The sequence below is a fragment of the Osmerus eperlanus genome, chromosome 1 (genome assembly GCF_963692335.1).
Source record: "Osmerus eperlanus chromosome 1, fOsmEpe2.1, whole genome shotgun sequence".
Classification (NCBI taxonomy): Eukaryota; Metazoa; Chordata; class Actinopteri; order Osmeriformes; family Osmeridae; genus Osmerus; species Osmerus eperlanus.
In genome coordinates, this window is record NC_085018.1 from 16,363,908 (window position 1) to 16,377,864 (window position 13,957).

General features: G+C 38.2%; 1 protein-coding gene across 1 annotated transcript in view; it reads left to right on the forward strand.

Annotated features, from left to right (window-relative positions):
* Positions 1 to 450: 450 nt before the first annotated feature.
* The window catches only part of cntn4 (contactin 4), a 67,342-nt gene continuing 53,835 nt past the window's right edge, over positions 451 to 13,957 (forward strand). Inside the window, exons 1-2 of the mRNA XM_062463832.1 lie at positions 451 to 672; positions 8,244 to 8,380. Coding sequence (XP_062319816.1) covers positions 8,326 to 8,380 — 55 coding nt within the window. The 5' untranslated portion in view covers positions 451 to 672; positions 8,244 to 8,325. The remainder of the gene's footprint in view (positions 673 to 8,243; positions 8,381 to 13,957) is intronic.

The following is a 13,957-nucleotide window of genomic DNA, read 5'->3' on the forward strand; positions in this document are numbered from 1 at the left end:
AAAAAAGCAATATCTTTACCAATACATGTGCTCTCATTAAGAGCAAATAAATATTTGATCAGTTAATGCATCCTGCTGTAGTCTTTGAAGTGATGATTTCCTACATTAGGAATGGGTAAACGCCACTCAATCGTTTTGGGTCAGATTTGTTTAGGTTGTTAGTACCATCATTTGCCATTTTTATTTGTTGTTGTGTTATCTGTCAACCCTTGAACGAGGTCTGTAGGCCTATAGAATGGGACACTTGAAATGTAGCCTTTCCTTATTTAAATGCTAACCCACTGCTTTCTTGAATGCTTCAAAGTTAAGTGTAACCGATCTCTTGTGGGAGGTGTCCTTCCCCTTGCCATAGCATATTCAGTAGAGTGAAAATGATTCATAGGGTAATACTGTAGAAAAAGACTACGTTCCTAATCAATGGGAGAAGTGGTTGTAGCCTATCACCTCCTAGACTAGTTGATTCTCTGGACTGCTTTACTGATCACGTAGCTGTTTGGTATTACATCCCAGATAAAAGAATTGGGCTATTATATCCCGACCGCTTAGACTGCCCAGAAGGGTCTGTTCCGCTTGAATGGTCGGTGCGGTGAGTGAGTGCCTCGTCGAGAGACAGCTCGTACTCGTGTCTGCTCTGCTCCTGGTTGGGGAGTGGAGGGAAACTGATGCATCACAGTAAGTAGCGACGTCTTTCAGTTCGTAGTCGCGGGAAATTGCATTTTAAGCAATCTGCCAAACTGTGCATGCTTTATACATACAGTAGGTTTATCATAACTACCAGAACATGCACAATTTAGCATAATGTGAATTAATTAGGTTTGACGATATAGCTTTTGCAATGCTCTCTGAAGTAGGCTAGGTTAAGGGACGCATAGTGTGGCTGCCGACTGAATCACTAACAAGGATGCCTGTGAGCAGAATTTTGTTTATAGTATCGAAACGCGGATTAATTTAAATAACAGTTGGAGGAAAACGTACACGGTAAGATTATTATTGTTATCCTAGTGATAGGCTACATTGTTAATACTATTTTTCTTGAATGAAATGCAGTAGTAGCCTACTATTTAAATGTTTACTTGGTGTTGTCATCAATGTGATATTATTTGTATTTGTAACTGAGCCTAGTTACCATCGGTTTCATCCATTCACAATTTGTATTTTAGTCTGTGAGTGTACGTACGATATAGCCTGGACGGAAACAATGCTTTCAGTATGATGCCTTAACTCCCTACACTGAGAAGTAGCGTGCCTTTTAGAAGTTATCTACATGCCAGGGTTATATCTGTGAATTTGTAGACACGAGGTGAAACTCAGATTATGTGATTTGCCTCAGAATGTTGATTTTGTCATGTACCTGTGAGTCCGCTGTGCCACTCTGATCTGTGCAGATGTTTGATAATCTCATGCGCTGACTCGCTATCATAATCTCTGCGGATTTGCTGATTATGTCGTTGACCACTAACTGTGGCCATGGAATCGGTCTAGCCAACTAGATTAAACAGGCAGAAAATGAAATAAACAAATCTCCTATCTCATATGTGAACATACTCAACTCACGTTTTACAGACAAACTTTTGTCAGCAACAGCTATGTATAAAGTAACAAGATACCATTGCATTCCCTTATTTGCCAGCAGCACCTCCCCATCATCATATGATTGCATGATCTACATAAAACGAATGTGAGCATCTGTTAATCAGTACCAGATCATGGTAACATACCCTGCTATGGTTTCTGGCTGTCCCTATCTGATCTTGATGCGCACACGCAGATGCGTTTGCTTTCAATCGCTGTATCCAGTCAGAACTAAAACCAGTCTTTAATATGCATTATAGATATTTGAGCATCTGTTCAATTCGCCTCTCCCATTCTAAATAATTACTTGTTGTCCAAATGAGATTATTTCCCCTTGCCTCGCAGTTGCCTGTTAAAGTTCATATGTGCCAAAAAGTGAAAATAAAAAGCAGTCATATTTGTATTAACAGGTACACCAATATATTTTTATTATTAGTTTATGGAAATGCATAGCAGCTTCATGGACAGTCTCAGAGTCAAACATGGTGTGTAACTTTACAATAATTATTGTAAATATAATGAACTATCTTTGCTGGTGCTTCCATGAAGGACTGAGAGTGCCCAGCCACATGCAGCTCTGCAGGAAGTTGAAAACATGCCTTTAATGGGTAGCGTGCTGCAACCCAACAGCCTGTCAGAAGTGATGTAAGGCAGAAGTGACATTAAAAAGATTCTGGGTTAGATACATTTAGAGACACCATGAAAATTTAATTGGACGGTTTCCTGTGGTAAAAGTATTGAAAAACTGTCATCAGGGGTATCTTCATTTTATGTATAGAATGAGTTTTTATCTCTAAGAAAACAGACAATTCTGTGTTTACTGTACTATCCACTGGGATTTAAGCCCATGTACAGTAAGTAACAGTCCTAATGTTGCAAAGCAATTTCATTGTAGCCTGGAAGTTGAAGCTTTTCAGTTGTTTAGCTATATCCCTGCTACACTTCTAACCCTTACTATTCACATTAACTAGTTTTACTAGTTGTAATATTCAGTGGGGCACAACCAAATGTGCAAACCCCGTAACCAGTTGTCCTGCAGCTTGGCCAACCCAAATCCGCTCACTACTCAACTGTATCAGAGGGGCTTATAGGCACTGTATCAGTCAGCACATTGGGATAAAAAGTGTCTTACTTTTTCACACTTGATAACACACTTTTTTGGGGGCATAGTATCAACACAGGATGTCTTTAAGGCCCAAAACATTTGCTCACACTTTCAAATATCATCCAAGTAAGTACCTCTGTGTACATTGTAATTGATCTATTAGATACTTTATCCACTTTACCCATACTGTACACAACTAGTTGGCCATCAGTCAGCACATTGCTGCACGTTTGCATAATGATAGCAGTCTCTGGATGAGATCGCTACTATGGATGACTCCAACAGAATGAATATATGTTATGAGTAGACATAGTGGAGGTTGTCTTGCTGTAGAGACTGTCATCCTCACACAAGTTGGAAAGACATATGGGGCCAAGAGCAGCAAATAAAGACAAATGCTCAGTGTTAGTAGTTTAGCACCTCTGCAAAAAAAAACATTTTTGCTGCACTCTGCTGGTTTTTAAAAGTAAACAGTACTGTGAGATTCAGAGCATCCTTTATATAGTGAGGATGCTACAGGCCCCTAATACTACTTTGCAAGTAAACAGGGAGTGGTTTATGTCTGCTATGTCATACTGAGGTGTACTGTACACGGCTGAGAAGTTACATGTTGATTGTTTATTGGAGTTAGTGTCAGTCATTACTTACTTACTTATAGTGTCAACTTATTATAGAACCCAACCTCAGTCAGCCGAAAATACGAATGAAAGATCTTACGGCATTGACACGGCTAGCGACATGCAACACATTTTGTTCAACAACATTCCCCTAAAAAGTCTGATGTCCAAAGGTATTTTTTTCCACCTACCAGCACCTTAAGGATTTATTGTACCTCAACGCCTCAAACTGGGAAAGTCCTGATTATATTTAAGTTGTCACGGTTCTGCTTTGTCACATATGTGATCATCCCCAGGTGTTGTTTTAATAGGCAACCATACTAGTCTATTATTTTAGGTTAGCTATAATGGATTTTGATTGAAATGAGAAAAAAGGCTCCAATTGATTGTGAGTGTTTCCAATTTCTTTAGAGGGGACACCTTGTCTGACAATCCCTATCAGTGCTTGGTTGTTTGTATAACAACATGTTTCTACGTGCATAAAATCAGCTCTCAACACCCTAGTTGGTTTTGGTGAAAATTACCATAGAGACTCATATTTTTTCCCTTTTAGGTTTTAAAGTTAAGGTACCGGTAATCCCACTAAGACAGAGGGAGCCATGTCTGTTTATAAATGCATTAGTGGTCTCAATTTGTGCATCTACTCAATGATCTACAATTTGGAAAAAAGTAACTCAATTCTTCAATCCTTACCAGTTCTACATTAAAAAGGGCAAAGGCAAAATATGTCACTTAGTATAAATGCTTTTTTTCACTAAAAGGGATTTAGTCTGCCCCAAGTGATTAGTTCTCTGTCTGAGATATTGTGGTCTCTACACGGACTATGGATTGGATTTCAATTAAACAATCTCTTATTCCCTCAGGGTTATTTTGCACCCTGATCTCCTTGTTCATAATTTATGAAGTAGAATTCAGAAAAATAATATATGAATTAAAATAGTAAATACAGTACTGTATATGCAACCCCATGTGTAAAGTCCTATATGCTGCCTAAAATAGATTCTTAAATGTATTCTATTTATGTTTTATGGTTTGTTTGCATTGTTTTCTTTAAACATGGTGCAGCATTGCAACTTCTTGGGACTGGCTTTAATAGAGGGCTCAATAACAACACCACCCTACAACTAGCTTGAGGATAAATACAAGCATTGGGACTGTTGCATTATTAAATATGCTTTATATGTGGACTGCTAACAACAGCTTTCCAAGTAATCACAGCAAGAGGTCAGGTCTGTGTTTCTTCTAGAGAATGCGTTTCAGTTGACGACTTGACATGGGAATTCTTTTTATCTTTCTGCACTTTGTTACTGCATTATTGCAATGGGACATTATCCGATTGCGCAAGTGTTTTGAAATGTATAGTACTCCATTGGGTGAGGTCATGATGTCTGGGCATTCTTTCCTACTTCATTTATTGCAATACAAACACAATAAATAAATCGTATGGCCCATGTGGTGTTATTTCCTTCTCTCATCCTTTAAATAAAAGACAAATTAGAAGTGTAGAGAGCATATGATGACAGAAAGCATTCAAAATATCTAGTTTGATAGACTAGTATATACATAATGCACCCAACAAAGGTGTAACACTGGCTAAGAAATGGTTATTGGAATGGCTTGATTTAATCAATTATCAATTTAATCAATTGTGTTGACTTAATCAATTGTGTTGACGCATTTCCTGTTTTCCTAAGGACTAATATTTTAGATATGCATTTAGATATGCTAAATACTGTAATGGCAGAATTCTAGTGGCACTGTGTAGATTTGAATAGTCAAGAGATGGCGGTTTCAATACATTTATTTTGCTTGTACAAATTAAGAATTAACAAAGTACTTTGTGATCAGTCATAACGAAGGAGGTGCTAGCCACAGGTCGTTCGCCAGAGTGATAAAGAACAACCCTAAAATCCTGCCTTATATATATTTAGATCAAATGGTTCCTCTGATGGTCAATCCATCTATGTATCAAACTCTGTGATTGGTCAGCACTGCTCAGTGACAGTTTGACTCCATACCAAGTGTCCCACAGTTCTTTGATGTGGCATCTCTCCCCAAACCAGTAGATAGTAAAACCACAGGAGTTCACCAGTCAAATGGTCAACTGTCCTTTGTGTGGACATCTTCAAACAAGTATTTAATTAACCCCACCCATGCTACAGGAAGGGTCAGAGCAGCTTGATCAGTTAAACTGCTCCCTCAGATCACAATAACAATACAGTTGAATCCACATTGTCTCCAGACCAGCTGTCTCATCCTCCCCAGGTGTCATAAACTGCAAATGGCATCTCTACCAAATGGAGTTGATTCTTCTTAACCAACTTTAGACTTCCATTAAAACACATTCCTCATATATGAAACACACACATTATAACTGTATTCCAAATTTCCACGACAATTCCTAGACATTTTATTGAAGCACTTTTTGTATTTAGCTTTAAAGGGTAGAGTGATCCTCTGGGAGTTCAATCAAGTGACCAGCTGGAAGAAGGACTTATGGAGAGCTAGAGGCCTAGATATTGAACACAGCTTTCAAAGTTCTTCTCAGGTATAAATACATTTTTCTGATTACAAAACATATGTAATTCAAAACCTTAGTTTTTTCTGACCTCATTATATGAAGATGGAGTACTGCACATGAACCATGCAATTAGATTTTATATTTATGTGACATTATGTAGAAGCCTACTAACTTGTATCACCAATATAGGGTAGGTAGATGCTTATGTAAGCGTAATGGAGCCTGTAACAACCCTTCCTTGGATGCTCTATGAGCCATAACTATCATTAGAACGCTCTTAAGAAGCTCTTAGCGTTAAGAGCTTCTTAACGAATCTGGGAAACCCGGCCATTGTCATATGTCAAACTGGCACCCACTGTTGTTACTGTTCTATACATAAAATACATGGTACCATTTAATAATACAAATACAATCTACACATTTCTTAATTTTCTTTCCTTTATTTTGATCTTATCAGCAAAATGTCAGTCTTTGATACAACAGGTTAGTACCAAGTTTCAGTCAAAACTAGAACGTATGGATCTTCATTTCGTTTTCACCCCATTATTTGAGAGACAAGACTAACATTCAAATGGACAAGTTCTGGACTGTACCACAGATGCTAACTCACCACTTAGGAGCTAAGGCAAAGAGGATAGCAAAAGAAACCAAGTTGTTTAAATGAATTCCATGTGGTCTAACACTGGATTGCTTTTATTCAGTGTTAGACCACAATTGATTGTCCACACGCCTTGTGTACTTTAATAGGGTTCCCTGGTGAGGGCATATATTTTCGCTTCATTTTAGCAATACATTATTTATTTATTTGTATTTGCTTGCAAACATCCTTGTCCTCTTACTGAATACTCTGATTGGAAGCCCTTTTGAGAAATAATACACATCTCATGTTTGCATCACTTGATTTCAGCCACAAGTGGGAATAGCTGACTCAAGATCGCTGTCTGAAGACATAGCTGGATTTGTAACTGACTTTTCAATTTGTTAAACAAATAAAAATATATTCCCTGTCAGTAGTAGAACACAGTGCCTCGAAAGTCTTGAAAGAAAGAGATGACCAAGAGACAAACCCACTCAGACAAACCAAGATTTAAGTCTCATACTAATTTTCTAAGACGATGATATTTCAAATTGTATTCACTTAGCACATGTTTTTATCCAAAGGGACACACAAATAGAAGATATAAGATCGTGTCACTTATTGATTTTCTCCATCCATTGTTTTACATTTAATAATTGCATTACTCAGAAGAACATTTTAAGTGTGGCATAACATTTCAAGTAAAAAGTAGTTTCAACCACATTAAGTTCTAAACACTTCTGGTACAGTATGTCTGGGAAATGTTAAACAGAGTTGTGCTAGACAGATGTGCAATGTACTTCATCTTTATGAATAAACATATATTTACCCAAGGGACATTGGATTATTGTAGCATGTTGTCTAGAGAAGCTTTGTAAATGGTACATTTCATTACTTAGCTCGTCACATTGCTTTAATACATTTTCAACATTAGTACGTATCTTTTCCAGAGGCAGCTTGTGACATTCTCTACAGACATATTCAGTATTCTACCCTTAGACTCTGGAAAGCTGCATAAATCTCAGTACCTACCCCCACTGTGTCCCATTTAGCCTTCCCATGTCTATTTCTCAAAACACTGTACCACTCCATTGGAAAAAATACAAAAAAGGGCCAAGGCACTATGTGATAAATTGGTCAGAAAAAAAAGAATGCTGGCTAGCGAGTCCATGCTACAGGATTGGCATTCCTTTATAGTATGCTTCGGGTCACAACTGTATATATTTTGGGTCAGGGATTGTATCTTACAGATAATTAATAAATTACTACTCAGTAGCATCTAATACTAATTGAAAATTCTACCATAAGACAGAGTCTTGATGGAATTCTTTCCTCTTGTGCCTTCACACCCCACCTTCCATCCATGATCCATCCTTCTGCTCTGTACATTTAAGGCCTGGAGCACAGAGAGAATTACTATCCCACTGACACAATGCAGACTTTTATATTTGTTTACTTAAACCATGGCAATATCCATGGGATTTCTGTAGAGGAATTAAATAAATCGGGGTTTGACACTAGTGTGACTGTCAGTTTTGTCAGTGGGTTTCTGTCTTCTAAATGTTTGATAGTCACGTGTAAGTTTACCACTTATTGTAGACTACTCTTAATTTAGGCTTATTGTATACCATTTTGTTAAACATTAGTATTTATAGTTAATTATATTTACACTGTTTGTGTGCAGTCAAATGTTTCTGTTTAATTTAATTTGTAAGTTTACTTCACTTCATGCACTTTTCAAATGACTGGTCTGTTTTATTCCACAGTACGAGTGCTAATGATCTGTCTTTTCTTACTTATCAACGTTCATTATTATTTATTTCTTAATTTCACCTGTCTCTTTTCATGCAGATTGAATACCTAAAAAGGAACACAAAGGATACCGTACATTTGTGATTGGATGTGAGTCTACTTTGACCCTACAAAACTGAATATGATGTTGCTATGGAAACTGCTGGTGCTGCCATCACTCACGAGGTGCCTTGCAGGTAAAGTACCTTATTAAGAACTTTTTTGATGCTCGCAAGAGCCTTCTTTGTGATGTTTGTGTCCTTATTCATATGTATTTAGGGCAGGTTGAAGTATGAAAGGCATAGTTTAGAATGGAGGTAACTCAAATACACCTGCCACAGGCAAACATTAATTTCTTTTTTTCATTAGGTTACAAATAATAATGTGGAAGAGTTTATTTAATAAGAAAGGAATTGTCAAAGTAAATAAGTGTGTCGTGGGGGTGGCACTCAGCAAAGGTTGACTGCAGTTGGGTTTGTCTTCATGATTTTAAATGAGGAGATTAAAGTTACAGATATGAAACAAAAGATAAAAATATTAAATTGAATCCATTGATTGCAAATAAATGTGAAATTGCATCACCTGAGAAAAAAGGCAATGACCTTGGATCTGTCGTAATCAAATACTCCATGTCCATACTTAACTATACTGTGCAAGGGTAGAGCTCACTTTAGACATTGGTGAACTCAGGGGCGATTTTTAGGATCAGACCTTTAGGGGTGGTCAGCCCCCAATGAGAATGTGACATGAATACAGTGCCTTGCAAAAGTGCTAAACCCCCTTGCTAATAACAGACATGCAAACAGGTCAGGGGTGAAAAAGGTGAGAAGGATATGGCAAACCCCCGACCCTCTAGGGGGGTCCGGGGGCATGGTCCCTCAGAAGAAAATGTATTAAATTTTAAAGTTAAACTCATGAATCTGGTGCACTTTGAGAGCAAAATTAAGAGGCTAGATCTATGTAGAACCTGTGTTCTTGTAAACAATGTCATGTTCTTTTAACCATAAATACATTTGTATAGCATATATCATAGAAAACAATTAAACAAATGGGATTACCTGTGTTGAACTACTTTAAAAAGCAAAAGTCAAAAGCATCACTTACTGTAAAGCTAACACACATCCATCATTTTGAATATTTTAAAATTGTTTCTACTAAATGATGTAAGATGGGTCTGTAAACCTCTCCCCACTCTGCCTCTGATTGGCTGTGAGGTTTAGGCATTAGGAGTGACGATTGGTTCCAGAGCAAGTTGTAAAGTTGGGAAGCACGGGTAAAATGCTGTGTTGGCCACGGCCATGCATGAAATTTAAAAAGGGTCTAAAATCATCACTGGGTGTACTGTAAAAGAAAGATTTCAGATATACAGAAAGAAACACACAATGACTGACCAAGACTGAACAAATAACAAGAACTTAAATACCAAAGCAAACAAGACACAGGTGAACGCAACGTCACTAATGAGACCACTGACAGACAATCAACAAGACACAGGTGAAACTAATAAACACAGACCACAGGGACACATGAGGACATGCAAACGTAGGCTGGGGCACGGCCGTGGGCGTGACAAGGCGTTAATGAAGGTGGCATTTTTTGCATGCGTACATGTGACTGCGGACCTAAGTGATATGATAGCTTTCCTCAGCCGCACTGTACAAATGTATTGAAGTGCTGACTCACAGTTAAGAGGTTAGTGAACGATGGTGGTTGACAGAGACGTTAAACGTGAGAAGAACCCTTTCCTATAGTAATTTTGTTTTTGTTTGAATTTAATCATGTACAACATATTGAATAACCAGAGCTGGTTTGGTTGTAGCACCTCCCACCAACTAGGCGATCTCTGGTCATGGGATCATAGACACTATTGAAGTGGGAAATTGAGACTTGTGGTTATATTCTCCCATTCTGTCTATAAAGCTGTTGTAAAAGAAATAAGGCTTAAGGTGATGCCTCCAATTGATACAGTACAAAGCTGGCTTACAGGGGGGCATAAGTCAACTGAAAAACCTTATCTGAGTTTTTTATCCGTCACTCCTTTACTGTACAGTAAAGCTGAATTATTGCTTCATTATACTGTGGTCCCCGTTTCACCCAAGGGCTCTTTGGCATTGATCATATTTTGATGGAGGACTTTAATTTGTCTTTCTTACAAATTGGTGGGGTCAACAGAGAACATCAGTTGGATTTCACAAAGTGTTTAATCAGGAATCATTATCCTAATCAAGATGAGGAAAAGGCTCTAATGAAGAAGCACTGCCCTGTAAACCCATCCACTTATTACTCAACTCACACCAGACTTATTTTAGACTTTATGTTTCATGAAAATGTTGAGATTTTGCTTTTTGCAACCGAGTCAGCATAAGTGTGGCTTCCTCAGGGATATGCATTTTTCCAACGTTCAATCACCCTGGGCTTAGTGGCAATCAGTCACTCTTGGTGACACATAGCAGGAGGTTCAGTGCTGATTGACAAGCTCTGATAAGCATGGTGTTGAGTTTACTTGTTGCTCCTCTCACAGTCTAGCCAGCAGAACAGCTGCTGCCACTGTGGGACATTCTGGTTTTATGAATTAACAGCTAACTGTGCTTGGCCTTGATGTCTACTCCCTTTGAGGTCTAACTCAAATGAAATTACAATATTATCCAAGCTTCAAATGAAAGCTGTACTTTACCTGCTTTACCATAACAGAATAGTCTAATTGTTTGATTCATAATGATAATATTAAACTCATTCATTCATCTTACAATACAATAAACTAGTTTTTGTATTTATTTGAGTTCTCTGATAAAGATTTACACTTTTCTCTGGAGGTGAGTAGCTCCTCAGTCAGAGGGTGGTTAATAGATCTGATGGAAAAGGTCACAGAACTTGTCACACTGCAAATAATTGATCAAATTAACAAAAAAACACAACAATAACTTGTCATATTCCAAGCCGTAGCGTATGTGAAACGGGGACTGTGAAGTTGTGTGTCCTCTGCTACTCCGACAGTAAACCTTTGTTCTGCATGACAGGCTAGCCTCCCATTCCCACTGTCACTCTAAGCCTCGCTGTTGGCGTCTGATTACCGCAGTATCGCTGTCCTCCACTGGACATGCATACAATTCTGATTCCTTACATGTTACGCCTGCTTATTCAATGACAATGGCTATGCCATTCCAGTAATTGTATTCATCCTTTGCACACTTTCATGAGCCTTTAACAGGAGTTTACACACATTCCTGCTGGAATGCCATTTTGGCACCTGAGAACTTGATTTGCCACACCTGATATGCCATGGATATGGAGAATTTAAGTATCTCCCTACACAAGAGATCAACATTATACACTCTTGCCATGTATGTGAGGACCTTAGAAAGGCTTTCTTCACCCCTTAGACTTGGTGACTAAATGCTGAGTAATTTCCCATTTGAACATGAGGTGACCTTGAAATCTCTAGAGACATTACTATAGTTGTTCTAACCTGTCTTTGGACCTGTTGGGTGACCAGACATCATGAACACATGATGTTACATAACTAATGCAGCCCCAGGGTCTCTACCAGCTAAAAGCATGGCTGAAATTTAAACCCCTCACAATTAGAATGTCTCAGTTGGCAATATGCATTGACTCGAATGCTTTTCCAAGTGTGTTCAAATTATAGCGGCATGAAACCTTTGATGCTGAATTGTTCTCCAAAAAGCAATGAGATTTTATGTTTAATGAGCACCTTTTTGAAATGGCAATAGCAGAACATAATAAAGGACATACATATAAAAGCAATCTAATGTAAAGAAAGGATATTTTATTTGTCTACAAATAGTAAATAGTCTATAAAGCAAATTAGTATGAGCAATAAAAGGCATCCCATACAGCAAACAAATAGACAATAGATACTACACTGTTGCAAACAGAAAATTAAGATGACCAGTACAATTGTGCTGTACTTATTAAACATAAAACATTTTGTTGCACCATGTTATCAAACATTTTCTGGTTTAGTTATATTGGTTTGGATACACTGGACAAACAGCAGAACTGTTACTTTACATTTGGTCTTTCTCATATTCTGAGATTTCTCGGTCCTACTGCTGCTATTGTGAACAACTCTTGTGATGCATCAATAAATAGCATGCCCTGTTAGGACTACTTACTGTACATAAATGTCTTCAATAAGGTCAAAATAATGAATGTATTCCTTAAAAAAAATCTTAAACACCTGCTCTAGTATAGGCTATTTATGACTCTAATGCAGCTGCAAACAATTATATCTGATCTTTTCATAATTCATATCAATAATGGTAATCTTAATTTGGCTTTGTGGGACATCCTCACATAACAGAAGAATAGTCACCAAACATATTATAAGTATAAGTATATAAGTACCATCATCTACCTGAAACCTTGTTAAATTGTCCTATGACAAGTTTGTCAAATAAAGACTACATTTAACATGACTTCTTCTGACATAAATACTGTGACATGGTGGGGAAATATAGACTGTTGAGAATGTATTGGCTTGGAAATGCAAATAAGAATAAGAATATCTTAAAATCATTGTGACATTGGAGAACAATGTTAAATCTCTATGCCCCTCTCCATGTTTGTGTACTGTGGCCATGAAGGACATTGAATAATCAGACCTAGGTTGTCATGCATGTCAGATGGTCTGATTTGATGTTAAGCTCTGGTTCTAATAGAGATGATCTCTCTTCAGGCAGTTTGTCAATGGAAGGGTGAACATTGACCTCTGTCCTTCCAATGGCTGAGCAGCTTGAGGTGTGCCTGCTGGTGTCTGGCCAGCTGAGCCAGTGCTCCTGGGTGTGCTTCGTGGCCCAGTGCCCCCACAGGGCTCTGTCCATGTGGACCTCCTGAGCAGCACAGCTGTCCCCACTTCATTAAAATGTGTTGATTACAAGTAGATTACTGTGTAAGGTGTGTTAGCTTTATCCCTGCTCTTTCAAAGGCGACAACCAGTAGGCGTGTGCTTTTTAAGGATGACGCCATCTCGCCTTTTTATTTAGAACTTATATTGAGCAACGTATCATACAATCATACACTTTATACTGTATAGTTGCATTTCAAGTATTAGATCAAATACCTCTACAACCAAATAAATTCTCTCTGGGTCTCTGTTCCATTAAGGGTTTCATTAGTGCATATGTTTATCTGATGACAGACTTACGGAGAACTCAGCTATTGTCAGAGACATCTAACACTGTCTTGGTAACCTGGAGCCTGGCTCTCCAGGTGCTCTCACCTGCTCCTCAGGAGAAGCAATTATTCTTTGTATGGCAGGATGAAGGAGGGGGTGTCCACTGACAACCACACAGAGCCGAGCCCTTGCTAATTGAGGATGTTAGTGATTCAGACCAAATGCAAGGAGCTGATCTCTCTTCTCCTCTCCTCTCTTCTCTTCTGCTTTTCTCTCCTCTCCTTCCCTCTCATTGGCTGCTTAGCTTTTTCGCTATGGTTTTATTTTGCTTTGCCAACACTTTTCTTTTGATATGCATATCAATAAATGTTTTATTCGTGCAATCTAGGAAATCAGTCTTGTTAGCCTCATGGCTCTTCAGTATTCTCCACCATGATTCACCGTGTGTGGGTACACAGTTTTCAAAGGCAATTTTGCAATGGTGCTTGAGTCAAACAAGCTTGAGAAATGAATGATTAATGCCATTGTCAGTCTGAGAAAAGCACTGAAAAGCTGTACATCGTCACAACTTTAGCATTGTTTTCTGACAGATTGTAGAGTTTTTAATGAGTATGTGAGGCTAATTGAGAGGCTGAGA